Source organism: Temnothorax longispinosus, chromosome 9, assembly GCF_030848805.1.
Source record: "Temnothorax longispinosus isolate EJ_2023e chromosome 9, Tlon_JGU_v1, whole genome shotgun sequence".
In the NCBI taxonomy this organism is placed as follows: Eukaryota; Metazoa; Arthropoda; class Insecta; order Hymenoptera; family Formicidae; genus Temnothorax; species Temnothorax longispinosus.
The window spans coordinates 13994381-14011371 of record NC_092366.1 but is presented as its reverse complement, the minus strand read 5'-3'; the positions used below and the strand labels follow the sequence as shown (position 1 = coordinate 14011371).

Here is a 16991-nt window from a genome sequence, read left to right as displayed (position 1 = left end):
CAGAAGAGGCGATCGACAAGTAAAAAACTGCGCTATTTCAAATGACTCGTAGAAAGGTTGTCGCCCGTCAATTAGTCAGTTGTCCGTCGTCGACTAAATCACTCGTGTTACAAGATATCATTTGTATTCATTAATAGATTTCTTACTTTCCATCCACGACCTTAGTTATTTGAAATAACTAACCCATAACATGTTATAGACCCAGATAATGTTAGCGTAAAGAAGTAAAGTCGATAGTACGTGACTTCTCTAGAAAGTGCCTTGATTGTATGAGAGTGAGTCTTTATTAGTGTGGTGCAAGGCTGCGTTCAGTTACTGAGAGAATCAAGTGCGATTGTGAGTCGAGATCTATGGATATATCGGTGGAATCAAGGTGGAAAAAATTGCGCTACGCCAGTAATTGGCAGGAGTGGCAGTTCGTCGTTCGCATTATGATGGAAAGCAACGATTTGTTGGAAGTACGTGTTGGCACGCTCGTCAAGCCTGAGGAAAGGGACTCGGGATTATGAGGCGAAACTAGCTAGGACAAATTCCAGTAAAGCGGCGAAAAACCAGACCGCCACGACGCTTGAATAAAAAACCACTGCAATTGATAATGAATTGCGTCACAGCAAGAGACGTGTGGCAAAAATTGCACGGTGTCTTTGATATGAAATTGGATGAGAACCTGTCTAATTCAGAACGAATTCTGTTGAGATCCTACAGGAAATGCGTGAGCATATACCGAAACTGGAACAAATGGCGAGGAAAAAGAAGGCATTTGATGGAGATACCTTCGTCCATGCTCATCACGAGGATTCTTTCGACGCTGCCGTCAAAATTCAATCATTTTCTCAGTGTATAAGATTCAACGACCGACGGACAGTTGAAAATTTGACGGCAAGACTCATGATTGAAGAGTTACGCACGCGGAAAAGGAATGAAACAGATAAATCGACAAGAGCTTTGCCTCTCTCTGAGATGAATTTGCAGGCCAGGACTCCATAAAGAAACATGCAAGCAATTCTGAGAGAAAGACTCGTCTAAAATGAAAAAAGAAAAAGTGAAGTTGCTTTACATGTGGTGAAAAGGATCATAAGCGCAAAGAGTGCAAAGGCTGTTTCGAATGTGATTCGAAAGAGCCATAGTTAGGAGACATCGAACGAATCATCACAGGATACATGGAACAAGCAGATGCGGAAGACTTCTGATTAATCGATTCAAAAGCATCGGCTCACATAACGAATCGACGAATAGTTCTTCGTATATCGACGATTTTCAAGAACCAGTGATGATCTACATCGGCAGCGATGAAAAAGTGCCGGCTCTAGGTCGAGGTAATATTCAAGTCGAAGCGAATGTAAACGGAAAATGGTTGGAAGGAATCATGTATGATGTTCTGCATGTATCTACGGTATGAAATAAAACACAACTTATTTTTCGTGCGAGCAGCCGCGAAAAGAGGTGTAGATTTTTCTCGCTTAAAAACGGTAAAGCGTGGATTTTTATTTGTAAAAATAAAATTGTAGGTATAGTAGTCGGAAAACTGTATAGAATCTGCGAATCTTAACATCGAGTACAGCATGCATCACGAAATTGACACACTATACTACAGCACGAGCAATTCAATCATCAGAATAAGCGTCATGTAAAAACTTTTCTTGAAAGATAGAAGAATTGGTGTAATTGTAGATAACGATCAATTAGAGAGAAAAATACCATTTACGGTCCAGATTGGATCTTGGTAGCAATAATTTTTTGCAATAAATTCTTTACAGCGATTTAAGGATGTTTATTAGCGTCAAAATTTAAATCGATTATCGAATTAAGTACATGGAGTTGCTGTTCCAACAAAGAGCTATGTTTCAAAGACCGACAAAAAAATCGGCGCGCAGTTTACTGAGTTTGGAAAAAGTATACAAAATTCACACAATATTATTATTAGGCTACGAGATCCAGTCCGGTTCGTAAATGGTGTTTTTCTCTTTAATTGATCGTATATCATAACGGTTTTGTTTCATTTATTACTATTGTAACGAGTTTTATGACGGTTATGCATGCGGCAAATATCACAGGTTACATTTTGGAAAAAGGATCGGACGTGCTGCGACACCGAGAGAATTAATACGAGTACATTCTGATATGTGCGATTAAATGAATGTAGAATCGCTTGGAAAAAGTAGATATTATGTCAGTTTTATAGATAATTATAGTGGATATTGGACGATTTATTTTGTACGCAATAAATTAGCAGTGCAAAGAAAGATCAAGATCTTTTGTAGCGAGATAAAAACGCGTGTCGGTGAAAATATTAAAGAACCACGTACCGATAGAGGCGGAGAATATGTCAATAAGAACGTCCGCGATTTTCTTGAGAAATCAGGTGTTAGATACATAGTTATTCTTTATACGCCCGAACAGATTGGGACTGTTGAACGCGAAAATCATATTGTGGTAGAAGCGGCACAGTCAATATTATTTTCAAAACCAGATTTACTTCAGTCTCTGTGGGTGGAAGTGATTAATTGTCTGTACATGTATTGAATCAGATAGGGCCGACTAATTGTAAGATAGATGGTAAAACTCCTTATCAGTTATAGTTTGGCAAGAAAGCGAATACAGATTATTTAAAGATTTTCGGCATTGATTATTGTTTCACGCATATTTCTATAAGGAAAAGAGGTAGAAATTAGATATTCCATCAATTAACAATTTTGAAACAATTTTTCATATCCGCGCTCAGCACATTTAGTGAATATGTGTCGTGCTGATGATTTTCTTTAGTTCTAACAGACTTTCTTTCTGACAATTCTATAAGAGTTTTATGCTTTCGAATTATTTTTATAAAGAATTCCGACCATTTTCACCAATCTTTAAACAATTTTAAAAATTTACATCCAGCACGACACAATAAGTGTTAGAACTGTGGAAGATTATCGGCGCAGTGCATTTTCACTAAGGCCCATATTCTCAGTTCACTTTTTATCGATAAATGAGCGTATTAATTTCTGAGATTCTATAGTATATGTAACGTGAGCTATATGCTAAATGCGTGCATTTTTATGATAAAAAGGAACTGATAATACGAGCCTAAGTGTACGTCGTGCTGGATGTAACTGTTAAAAATTGTTTAAAAAATAGTGAATACTCGGAACTTTTTATAAAAATAATTTTAAAGCATAGAACTCTCTTTACAGCATATAGAACTGTCGAAAACAACCGTTAAAAATCATCAGCACAACATATTTTTACCGCGTGTCATGTTGGATGTAATTTTTAAACATTGTTAGTGAATGGTCGGAATTCTTTGTAATAATTCGAAAGCATAAAACTCATAGAATTATCAGAAACAACCAGAAGAAAATTATCAACTCGACACATTTTTACTAATTGTAACTGTCGTGCCGAATGTAACTGTTAAAAAATTATTTAAAAACTAGTTAATAAATGGAATTTTTTTAAAACCAATTTTAATGCATAAAACTCTTGTAAAAAATAATCGTTAAAACTGCAGAAAACCATCTGCGCGACACATTTTCACTAAATATCGTGCTTAGCACGGATATACAAAATTGTTTAAAAATTTTTAATTGGTGAAATATCGATTTTGAATTGTATATATGTGTAGTTGGTACTTTCGAAAAGAGAGTGTCGTGCTAGATTCGCAAAGTTAGCATGACATTTTTTTAATTTCGATTTTTTAATATAACGAATGCGGAATTTTTTAAAATGTTTATCAGGAACTGTAGAACTATAGAAAATTCCAAGAACTCTTAGTATTTTTTTTTAGTTCGTAGAATGTCGTGCCAATTTCACAGACACAAAACCATGATTAAGCAATGAACTCAGATGACGCGGAAAATTGGAAGACAGCTATAAACGAAGAGATGAAATTACGTTGCGAGAAAATACGTATATCTATGTTCTAACCAAGAAACCAAGGGATATAAAAAAAATTATTCAGAATCGCGGATATTTTGACACAAAACAGTTTCGTGTTTATTGAAAATCGATATAAAGCTTGGTTAGTAATTAGAGACTGTTTTCAAAAAGAGGGAACTGATTATTTCGAGACGTTTAGTCCCGTTGTATCGCTAGTAGATTCAATATCGTAAAAACCGTGCTTAGTACCGCTGTTCGCGAAAAATTGCGGCATTTTGACATAAAGACCGCGTTTTTATATGGAACTATAAACGAGAAAATTTTTATGCGACAGCCTGAAGTTTTTGATAGTACGCGTATGTTAACTGCTAAAGAGTTTGTACTGAGGTCTAAAAGAAGCTCCCAAAGCGACGATCTAAATATTTTACGATTTTCTTCTTTGATTGTGATTTGAGGGAGAGTAGTGCCGATCCGTGTTTGTTGAATAAAAAATGAAAAGAAATTTCTTTTAGTTCTATAGATAAATGATTAATTGCGGCGTCATGTGAAAGCAATCGATTCTTTTCCATCGAGAATATAAAGTAATTTTAAAGCAACGATAATAACTGTTAAATTTTTTCTAGTAATTGAAATACTCAGATTATATAATGGCTCTATTTTTTCTGAGTCAATCCAGTTATATACAGAAAACTTTATATCGTTTTAAAATGATCGATGAACCGGTATCTATGCTAATGGATACAGGGTGGGATTGTCCAATTTCAGACGAGCTTCCTTCAAATACCATATTGCGAAGCTATAAGACATTTAATGTATCTGCAAGTTGTCTGACTAGACCTGATGTAGCAATTAACCGTATTTGCAATTAATGTAACTTCTAGGGAATTAAAAAAGTCAACTAAGGCGCGCACTGGCGCTGTAAAACGTATCGTGCAATACATAAAAGAAACGAGCGATGTAGATCTACATTATAAGACGAGCCAGGATCTTGAATGCTTCAGTGATGCAAATTTTGCGGATGAGAAGGTTGAGAGAAACTCTACGAGCAGTATTTTGTGTAGACTCGGCGATTCTGCAGTAACGTGGCAAAATAAGAAACAACAGTGCGTTGCACAGTCCACTACAGAGGCGGAATTACGTAAGCGCAACTATTGATACGAAAGAAATAATATGGCTAATGCGATTATTAGACGAAATCGGTATCGACAGCGAGAAAAATGTTCTATACATTAATTGACAATATAAGTGACAAAAATTGTACAAAATCTTGAGTTTTATCAGCAGGATTAGAATATAAACATCTATATATGCAAGATTTATATGAAAAAAGCATAATTGACTTAACCCGTTGAGGTCACATGGGGTCCAGTGGACCCCAGGCTTTTATTTTTTTTTTAATTTTTTTCTTAAAAGTATACTATTTTGAGAGTAAAACGCACAAAGTTTTTTTGCTCTATCTAAAAAAATTTTGATGAATATTTTTGTGAAAAGAGTCAAATTTCTCGAAAAAAAATTTTTTTTCGCGTTTTTTCAAAATAAAAAAATTTTTTAAATTATTGGATTATAAAGAGGAAGTCATAAACTAAATTTCAGTTCAAGGTTTGAGTCGATACATCAAAAAGAACGCCAATGGCAACTGTTGTGGGGCCAATATTCATCAAAATTTTTTTAGATTGAGCAGAAAAACTTCCTGCGTTTTACTCTCAAAATAGTATACTTTTAAGAAAAAAATAAAAAAAAAGTTTGGGGTTCATTGGACCCCATGTGACCTCTACGTTACTTTTAGGAGGTGTGACCTCAACGAGTTAAAGTACGTAAAAAGTATGTAAGATCAGATATTTTAATGAAGCCATTTGCGAAACCTAAATTTAAGTACATGCTAGGGCTAGTAAGATAAGTTTGTTATTTGGCTATAATTAAAGCTGTTCTAATGCCGGTTTTCGTGCAGAGTATTAGAGACAGTGTCAAGATAAAAAAAGACTCAACACGAGATGATCAACAATATTAGTGATACACGAATGTATCTAGGAGAAGCGATCGTGTAACAAATAAAAGACTATGCTATTTCAAATGATTTGTAAAAAGGGTATTGCCATCTACTGCCATCTAGTCAGTCAGCAATAGTCATCCACCGTCGATCAAACCACCCGTATTGCAAATCACTTGTGTTCATTAATAAACTCCTTACTTCCATCCATGATTTTGGTTATTTGGAGTAATAACACAATTTATCTCGGAGAGTATCTCTACAAGAACAGAGATAAAGGCTTCGATGTGTGAACTCTCATTCAAATTAATATATTCTCTCTGTCCGAGCCTTATCATTTATTGCAGGCCCAAATCAAATCCGCGTAATGCCAATAATGCCAGGAACAATTTAATAATTTAACCGGCTATAATCGTACATTCATGATCGCTGAATTACCGCCATGAGCGATAGAAATAGGAAGAGGTATTTTATCGATCATAATCGTGTACTCTTTCACATCATAATCACAAAGTGATATTCGATAACGCGCCTAATCCCAGTATCGAAACGCTAATAAGTGCAGGCTGATTAGTGCCCATATTTATCGATACAACAATCGTACGTATGCATAAATTAGAGTCGCAATTCAAACTGTAAATATTTGTCCGTAAATATTTGCAGACCAGCGTTACGCAATTAACTGCCTCGTCTCAGATATTTCGCATGAAGCTGCAACATCTCGAAGTTAGTAGAAGCGTTTTAACTTATTAAATAAGAATATTCATAATTCAATATATATTTTGTATATTTATATTACGTTGAAACATTTTTTCAATTTATGATCGATAAATTAGATGTATTGCAATCTATAATGTGGCGCACAATTTATTGGCAGAAAAAATATACATACGAACGTGTGTAATGCGTGTGAGATCGTTTAAGACTAACTCAGTGCTCTACGAATGAAACGCAACATGCCATGAATAATTCAGGAAACCGCGGCAAGCTTGCACGTTCTAATTAACCGACAACCTGTCGTCGCGTGAGGTTGCTCTTTGAAATGTTGTTCAACGTTTGTTTTGCAAATGTGTCAATAAAAGTCACAAAATGCTACAGTAGGAACAGAACTTATTATACTTCAAATTTTTCAATTTTACGGACTGCGTCATCTTGATTTTTAATTGACCTTTTTGATTAAGGAGACAGCCCCTCGCTCTCACTCAAATAATTTCACATTAAATTGTATTACATTGATTTCACATTAAAAAGGGTGGTTTACACTTCGTTTCACAAGATTATTACCCCAAATAAATTTTTGCTCCCGGAAGTGGTTTCTTTAATTAAATTCGCTACACGTAATTTTTCTTATTTCCATTCGACCCAATTGTTTTTCGACATCGTGCGCGAAAGCTAGTTGTATGTACCGGCTAAACCGGCGAGGAACAGAGCGACGGACGGCCGGCCGGTTTTCACTTGCAGTAGAAAAGCCTCGATACGGCTCAGACTGCGAGGCGCCCGCGCCCGGCTCGCACGCGAATAATCGTTGCATGTCCGTACGTGCTAACGAGTGAGAATAGCTACGCATTAACTCGCGATCAGCTGATGGTATTCTGTGTCCGTTTGGCGCGCTAGATAGCGTTACATCAGAAAAATGTGAGTGGCAGAACCGACTTGATCGATAGCCGGCTCGTGATTCCGCGACTCTCTCACGACCGCTTTCGCTTCCCTCTCGTTTACTAATTGTACGAAACTGTTTAAATATTGATCGCACATTTTTCCGCGATTTACAGAGTGCGTGAAACGCTGCTATAAAATAGGCGCGCGAAGAGTAGCTGCACCTTCATTATACGCCAGAGCGTGTTTCCATGAAATACAAAATCCACCTGTATTGTATTCAATTTGTTCTGTATCCTCGAATTATTTATTAAAATACTGCACTGATATCGACGATTACGTAGCTTCATACAAAAGATAAGCTGCGGAAATTTATACGAAATCCAAATGTTTTTTTGGTAGCTATAACACGTTGCATAACGAACAAAATGCTTTTAACGAAGACGTAGGTTTTATCAAAATTATCTCGTTTTAATATACATTTTATATATATATTTATTTTGTAAAAATATTTATTGCTGGATAGCAGCGTGAAAATAGCTTTATCACAGATTATTTAAATTTTCAAATACACAGTCGAATATCGTATTCATGCGGAATGAAGCAAATAAGATACATTTAAACAATATTTCCTGCATTTCAATGGAACAATAAAACAATATTATAAATACTTAAAAAATTACAGTTAATTAAATACTTAAATATATTTTTATACAGAGAGAAACGCTCCATATATACGTACATTGCATTAAATGTTATATATTGCTCTTCTCTATAATGCAATTATCACTAGCAGAGCAGTGTATCTGTATTATTTCAAATCCGTCGGGGATTCGTCAATATCAATTCAATCGTCTGTCCATATCAGCGAAATAAACTTTTCCGCGCGATCAACGTGCTAATCCAGCATCAAAAATTTCATGGCTCAATCATTTGTACGATATTTTAGTCGAGAGTTGTCAGTTATTCTCCACGCGTCGCTGGCTCGCGAAATTACAGTCGAAGCCACGTCAACCATAACACTCTTTGTCGGGTGTATCACGAATGCGCGATTTAACTGAGCGATACGCGCGTACTTAGCTGCATGAGCGCACAATGAGTGCGCCCGATTATCGCGGCAGATTTTTATTGACGTCGTCTGTGCTTTATTGCGACCAAGAGAACAATAGTTATTCCCGGCGATTACCATATACTAGACGCGGGCAGGCGGGAAGCAAAGCACGTAGACTGATATCGATGTCAGATTTACATCGCGAGCTTATTAGAAAAACTAACACAAAGTGCAACGAAGTTAAAATCTCTCTCGCACTGACTTCGTGCCTGCCTTCAGCTCGATTATATATATAACGTCATTATCTTCCTTACTATCGCAGAACGATAGAATAGAGTTTATTACTGGATACCGAAGAGCTTCTTGAAATCTGCAAATAAAAGAAAAATGTAAGCTCCACCGTTTATTTATATCACACTGTAAAATTAGGGGCCAAGTTCATCCGTTATCGTGTATCATCGTGAACGTAGAATGGGCCAGCACGGTATTCCGAATAGCCGCATAATCGCCAGCGGATAAATTTATGTCAATTATACCTAATCTGTATAAGTTTGTCGTTGTGTACGCTTTGATTCGTGAATAATTTTCGTGAACACAAAGAAGCGTAGCTATTTCGCCACGCTGGGCGCGAATACGAAACAAGCCATTTCACATTTTCCGTTTAATTAACAATCAACAATTACAATCGCGACGTGATTAATGTGCTTAGGTACTTATTTGCAACTCTCTATTGCCGTTTAATAAAGCCGCCGTTAATACTCATCACAATGAAGCGCGCGGTGCGTGTCTTCTCATGGCATTTCGTACAATGCCCGCGTTATATTTTGATCGCGCGCGCCGCGGCGCCGAGACCGCCGAGTCCACCGCGCGCTCTCCCCGCGCGCGGATATCTTCGGACCATGCAAAACCGGGTGGGCGAAATCCCCGGATCCCGGGTAAAACCCTCTTTGTTGCCGCAGCACGCTCGGCCCCGCGCGATACGTGTTAATCGCGCCGCGCCGGCACGGGGCGTCATGCGCTTCTCGGTGCCGCGCCGCGCCGCGCCGGCGAGGTCACGATTGATGCATGAACACGCATTCATCCGGCTTGCGATAGTTACATTTTAACCTATATCTATTTGCGAAAACCGAATGCTGCTTTCTCTCGCGGCGCGAAAATAAATTTAAGCGATTTAGTTATAAATTTAATTAGCTCCCCACTCGGCACCCGGCGGGAACAGGCCTGTTTTTCCTCTTCCGCCTCTCTCGCGCATCGTGCGAGTAGTTTCGATATTTTTCGAACGGACAGCGACGTGAACGTCCTGATTGGGTGTCCCCAGCGAGCACGCGTGCTTCATAAAGTATGCCGGGCGTTTATTGAACGCTAACGTTTAACGTTTAACGCGTTTGGCGAAAAAACCGCCACGTGGCGTGGCGCAAATTTATATTCTTCGTATAAAGAGCCGCGGGATTCGCAAATATAGCTCGCAAAGAGCCGACAATTTCGATTGGAATTAACTATCTTTTCGGTACAAATAAAATTAAAATTACTAACATTGTATTCGTTTATACGCGCGCATTTGCGGAATAACGCTTAAACGGGCGTAAAAATAAAATACAAAAAAGATTGACGTTTTTGCGCGATCTTTGTTTTCAAAAGCTTTGAAACGCGACAAAAATATCATCCAGTGATTATCCAGCAATTGATAACTCGCCAGATGATATCCCCTTTTGTTTAAATACGTTATTCGAATTCAGCAGCACAAGCTAGCTGTTTGCCGAGGCCCAATATTGGGTTACTGTTAGCAAATTCTGCGAACCAATCTCTTCTGGCAATCGCGCTACATATCTCCCTGTGGACGCTTCGATTCGTTGGCGGTAGCAAAGTTGTAAGCTGCATATTTTATCTGTGATAAAGTACACCGCCGATACTACCGCGCTCGACTCTCGCGCGCAGCTTAGTTCCGTTAAGAACTTACTTACTACTTCCTTTCGCTGAATCTATGCGCATCCCGCGCGGAACCGATGATCCGATAAAAATGTACAACGGCCATCTCTTTTGTGCACGTTACTAATATATCACGCTCTCGTCTATTAGGTATATAAATTCACAAAATCCAAATTCGCCGATAAGAGAAAAAATATAAGGGAAAAAAGAAGAACTGATGTGCATAGTGCGTTAAAATTTGAACAGCATATTAATGTGAACACGATTGAAATAATGGAAGTCAAAATTAGCAATTTTTACATGCAAGTACGAAAACGGTTTCCGATATCACGTTTCTAATTGTAGCGATCAAACCACTCTATGGTTTTAACGAAAAATGAAAAGACGATGAAAAAGACTTGTAAAAGTATTCTTATAAAAATACAAGACTGACTGTTTAGTTTTGAAGCACTTAATACGCAAAGTACACAATCCCATTCAAAACTATATGTTAAAGCGCGAGAAATTAATATTTCTTTATGACTTTTGAAACATTATATAAAGATTGAGATATTTTATTTCGATAATGTCACAGAAGTTGTATGTCATAAATCATATTTCCAAAGTTTAGCACAGACTTCGTATTGTATTAATCACTAACTTTTTGGACAGCGTTGTCACGGATGAACCACCTTGGACGAATTATTCAGGATCCATGGATCCTGATATCGAGGTGAAATTGATTTATTTAATGATTAGGCCTTTCGTGCATGACGAGACGTCGTCCGCGGGGCCTAAGATTGTCCGCGTATAACTCTTCTGGGTTAGCCAGGGGATCCGCAGATAAATCCGCCAAACTTTTCTCCCCGTTGGTCTATTCCCCAGCTGATTTACTAAGACCCGCCCCCGATAGCCCTGCAGGCGGCACTCGTTACAACGTCGTTTCCGAGCTCGAAACGAATTCCCAACTTCGCTACGTGGCATGTCGTGTTTCGACGTGAGGCAAACGTTTCCCGTATAACCCCCGCTGCCTGCCCATTCCCATTCCTTTCTCCACCCATGCTCCGGCTGCTGGCCGGTTCGATTTACGCATCGAAATTAAGCCACGCTCGGCTTGCGGCGCTCGTCCGATGCACTGCACTTTTTTAAACCCCCGACCCCTCCCCCGCCCTCACGCCACGCTACTCAACGTCAGTTGCATCGGTAGAAACGACGTTCCGCGAAACGAGCGCGCCATTGGTCAGGTCTGAGCCGGTGTGGTGGAGGGTTGTTAGGATAGGATGGACGAGATGGAGCTGGATTGATACCTGATACAAGTATCTACCTCGCCTGAGGATTTTTGCGCCAGCACCGCTCGAAGGAGGGAACGACTGATTCCCGTGCAACGCCGCAAAAAGCACGGAATACGACGGGACGTCTGATTACTGTCATTTAGCGGGGAAATTCACGAGTGTCCTTCTTTATAGCGTCAGGTAAACGAATATCGATCGGTCGATAAAATGTGGGGTAAACGGGAAAAATTGTCTTTGACAAAAAATTCCGATATACACACGACGTACATGTCACGAATTTTTTCCTAATCGAAATTTGCAATTTGAAAAATAATTTAATAGAATGTCAAATTCTACGACTTAACATCGACATGCTCGCGAATTTTAAAGAGGATTCGAGGACAGAAATAGAGAGAGAGAGAGAAAGAGAAAGCCGTCGTTATCCGAAATCGGTGTCGAGGTCATCCCGCTCGCTCGGTAAACACCTCGGCGTTGCAGAAACAACGTTAGATGAAACGAAGTGCATAGTCACGTTGAGGAGTGGCGAGTTTCTAGGACTTCGAAGCAACCGGAGGGGTTGGTTGCCGGTAAACGGGATGGGCGAGGCGGATTGAGGTTGATACGCGATACCGGGGTTTTGCTTTAATATATAGAATTCTCTCTGCAACCCGCGTGCGGCCGGGGGTATCATAACCAGACACAGCGTGCAGAACAATGCGAATAAACTGTGCTGTATAGGAGAGCGTATCGCGGACGTATATCAATTCCGAGCGGTGTTCAGCAATGCTGTAACGACTGAGACCCATTTACATATGGTTATTGTTACATAAGATACCGCGCTGTGTACGGAAATCGCGGTTGTCAGCGGCGCGTTCCGCATTCCTATCTATCTCGTCCAACCGATGACAATCATTTTACGAATGACGTGTGAATCGCGCGGTTTATCGAGATGGTATAGTGTCACGCACGAATCTGCGTCAGATAATTGTCCGCTTGAAAAAAAAAAAAAAAAAAACGGTAGATTCACGCGTTAAGTTTCGCATTAAAATTGTTTTATATCCCTGTATAATCCATGGTGTCAGACGTGATAGAGCACTAAGTCCGGATTGATGCGAGGATGATGGACGTTGGACGGGATGGACCAGGGCGGGGGATGGCTTACCGTAATGTGTGCGGCACGTAATGCACGAGATAGAAACCATAAAACGAAACGTGCGGAATAACGGAAACTGGGCCGCCCATTACTATATTAAATGATTGGTAATCTAATCTCGGATCGAAGTACGTTTCCATATTTTGTAAAAATATCCGATGCTTCAATTGCGTATACGTTATCGCTACGTGTAATCGTGTAATTCTAACGGAAATCCTTTTTCGCAACGTTGGTTGTCGTGCGCGATAAAGCTTTCTGAAAATTCATTAACCGTTTGTGCACGAGTCTGCAGAAAAAGTTGATGTAAATCCGAAGAGGAAATCTGAATTCGGGGCTGGATATCGATATTGAAATAACGGCTTCATGTAGAGTCACGTATAACGAGTTAAGATTCGGTTTCAGATTGATGTGGTGGTAAACAGTAGCGGCCGCATGAGCGATTGCGCCGAGTTTTGTTTCGTAGTTTGCCGTCTGCGGGGGTTACAAAACACGTGGAATAGTAGACGGAATGGAGGAGTAAAAGCGGATTGCAACCGTGGTAATGCCCAATTTGTTGCGAAGTTTTCACCGAATACATCGGCTCGAACAATCAGTTAGAAATCGGCCATAAATCACTGAATTGTAATTCAGTTTAGAAAACCTTGAATTAATTAATTATATCAAAAGTTTGAATAATTTTTTGTGACCTATCGTACGCTATCATGTGTTCTGTATTCATATTTAGATATAATACAATATATACATATATTCCTTAATAATAATATTATTTTAAATGTTATACAATATGCATCTGTATATATATATAAATATATATATTACAAATAAAAAATATTGTAATATAAATTTACCTCTCTTTCGAACGAAAATTATTTTTCATAAATGTAATACTCCACGGTATATGATAAAAATTGTACTTGATGAAAAAAACTCCATTTCCCAAAATCATTGTACTGCTATCATTGACCCTGCAAATTCATTAATTAATGGATACTATCAAGATTGTATGTTTAAGTTTCTCCTTGATCTTACGTATTATCATATTTACGTACTGTTTAGTACATACTGATACATACAGTATACATACTCTATTGTATGTTTCGATCGAATATTGCTGATAAAATAGGGCATGCTGCGCGCCACGAGTTGCATTGGTACCATAATCTATGGTCTCCAAATAGATGCGTACAAATCAAACGAACGAACGAACGAACGAACGAACGAACAAATGTTTGAAGCTCGATTGTGCGGAGAGTAGAAGCGGCGGAAGAGAAGTGGGGTCTCCTGGTGGCCAGCGGAGATTCTGGGTAGCTTTGACCCGCCAATTCAGCATCACCCATACTGGCACTCAACCGCAAATCGAGTTCCGGCCGTAGGGCGGAATAAAATCGACCCCGTCAACCCCGACCTGCTCCTCCTTTCGGCCAACCGATGCAACCTTCGAACCCCGATTCGCATGTAAGCGAACCTAGTAAGACATTACTCGCGAGGGACACGTTTATCCCGGGAGAAGTTGAGAAAGAGAAGGAGAGAAAGCGAAAGAGGGAGAGAGAAAGGGAAAGAGAAAGCGCGAAAGGAAGGCGGAGAAAGAGAAGATAAAGGAAGAGAGCCCGGGGTAGACTTTAATGGGTGTAGCAAAATGGAAAAGCCTGGCCGCGGGATAAACCGGGCCGCGCTCGGGATTATGATTTCCGCAAAGAGCCGCGCGTGTCGCGCGTTGATATTCTTTCCGGATCGCGATCGTAAAGTCCGCCGTTTTATACCGGGAGCCGGGGCGAGAGTAGTGCGCGGTCGGTAAGCTTCAACGATCTGCATTTGTATACATGGGATTTTAATGCGTCCGCGCGTTCTCGGGAAAAATTGGATCCCGGAAAGTCGCGCGAGGCGATTTCGTATCTCGCCGGCCGGGGCCGAAGATATAGACGGACTCGAGAATTTTTGATGACGGATGTGACGAGCGAAGCAAGAGCGAGAAGCGATAGGGTGTGTAGGTATATACGTGTACAGCCCGCGAGCCGTGTATTCCGAGCTATTCTAAACTCCGCGAAACTCCCACGGCTCTCTCCCGGCTCTGAGGCTAGTATGGAATCCGAAACGAGAAACTCGTCTCCTTCGGCTCCGCTCTCTTTAACGTCAGAATACGAAAGGTCCGACACATTAGGTAGGTAGGTAGGTAGGGCGAATCGTTGCGCGCTGGGGTGGCTCGCTTCCGCCGGAGATGACGCGGATGCGTTCGTTCCCGCCGCCGCGCGCCGTTATCGTTGTCTACTTTATTACGTGCAGCCTGCACGCGTGTCATGTATGCACACGTGTCGCCCCGCCGTACGTTGTACGTGAACGGCGCGCTTCGTGGAGGCCGCCCTTCGTAGTTTCCACCCTTCGCCGTATGCAGAGAGAGTTAATCCACGCCGGCTGATTTATGAACGAACAGATATACTTGTCCACCCCTTTGCTGCCTTCGCAGAGAGAAGTAACTTACGGGCGTTATTGTTACGCTAAGTGTTGCGAAAGCTCGCGGGCGCGTGCACTCTCTCGTGCCGCATCAGTAATGTCAGGCAGATCAGATTTACTACACCGTGCTCTCTCGCTTCGCCGGGGATACTCCTAATTTCGGGTAACTAGATACCCCGAATGTAAGTTCTTTTATTAGATATCGTATGATTGTAGGATCACGTCCATTAGGAGGATTAAAGACAAATATAGGGAGGTTTATCCAATCCCGCGCGGTTTTCCTTGATTTAATATACTTTCCTATCTAACGTGATTGTGTTGAATATTTGATACAATACCTACAATAATACAATATTTTCGAAATAAATTACTTTTTGCGGAGAACAAATCGTAAGTGTAATCGTAATGACGATTTTCGCTGAAATAATTATTGCGAACGAGTATGATGGTCTCTGATTGCGCGGAGCCTCTCTTCATCTTTGGAATATCTTTTTTCTTCCCAAACGCACGTACGTTCTGCGTTACCCAACTCACCCTCAGCTTATACAGAAATTTTCACGCTCGCGCATTTTCTGCCGACAGTGCCGCCCGATATTCTGGACTACGACACCAGCACTGACATGGTGGTGATGGAGGGACGAAACGTGACTCTGCGTTGCGCCGCGACCGGCTCCCCGGCGCCTAACATCACCTGGCGGCGCGAGGACGGTCAGCAGATTCAGCTCGGGAACGGGGAGGAAGGTGAGTTTTAACGAGCTGCCCGCGAACGAGCGTAATTCGCAGTCGGGCCGGTAATAAAGCCGGGAAATTTTCGCTGAATTAAGGTGACTCGCTTTCTCTGTCGCCTCTCACTGGCCTTTCGTTGCGACGAACGGACAGGACGGACGGACGCTTCGTTACGGCGAGAGCTAATCGAATACGACGGGCGAAAGACGCGGCATTTGATGCTCGGCAAAGTGCACTCGACGATCGTTCGCGATGCGGTCCTTTTCGGGATTGCGCTTTTACCCCACATTCCCTCCCTCCCCCCGCCCCTTTTAAACGCTCGCCGACGGAATGTACCAAGTATTTTATGTGTCATTAGCTCCGCGCGCCGGACGATCGCGAAATTTCTGCGCTCCGCGTTTCGCCTCGGAAAAGCTATACGGGGGGTTTAGTCTCTCTCTTCGGTCCTTTATAAACTTTTTTACATTATATTTCCTCCACTGTGCGCCGGCTCTTACTGATATTTCCGTTATGAAAACGTTGATTTTATCTGTTTCTTCGTTTTTTTTTCTTCTTTTACTTACGCGCGGAGCTGTGAACTCGCGTAACATGTAAGCACACGAAGGCAGAACTTCGCTTATGAAGTTTGCAACTTTTATAGCCGACTTGCAAAAGCGATATATATATAACGCTTTTCAAAAATAATATAACTCAATTCGCGTTGATAAACGCGCTTGAAAAAGCGCGGACGAGTTTTAAATATTTACAAATTTAACGTCGTAGATTATTTTCCGGTCCCTGAAAGATAAATGAGGGCGCGCATGCAGCTTTCGGGAGGATATCGGTACGACTCGCGCAAAATCCGAGTAGCTCGGGGATCGAGTAAATATCCCTCTAACGTCCCTAAACGCGGCGGCAACGCGCCAAAAGCTCGCTCCGTTACGCGCGCGCGGTGCCGTAAAGGCACCGCCTGAAAAAAGATTTACGCTCGGCGCGGCGCGGCGACGGCGGCGG

The 16991-nt window shown here is 40.9% G+C and overlaps 1 protein-coding gene across 2 annotated transcripts in view; it reads left to right on the top strand.

Annotated features, from left to right (window-relative positions):
• The window catches only part of LOC139818625 (limbic system-associated membrane protein), a 167604-nt gene that overhangs the window by 127536 nt on the left and 23077 nt on the right, over positions 1 to 16991 (top strand). For both annotated transcript variants that reach the window (XM_071787420.1, XM_071787419.1), the window contains exon 4: positions 15855 to 16013. In XM_071787420.1, the coding sequence (XP_071643521.1) occupies positions 15855 to 16013 (159 nt within the window). The remainder of the gene's footprint in view (positions 1 to 15854; positions 16014 to 16991) is intronic.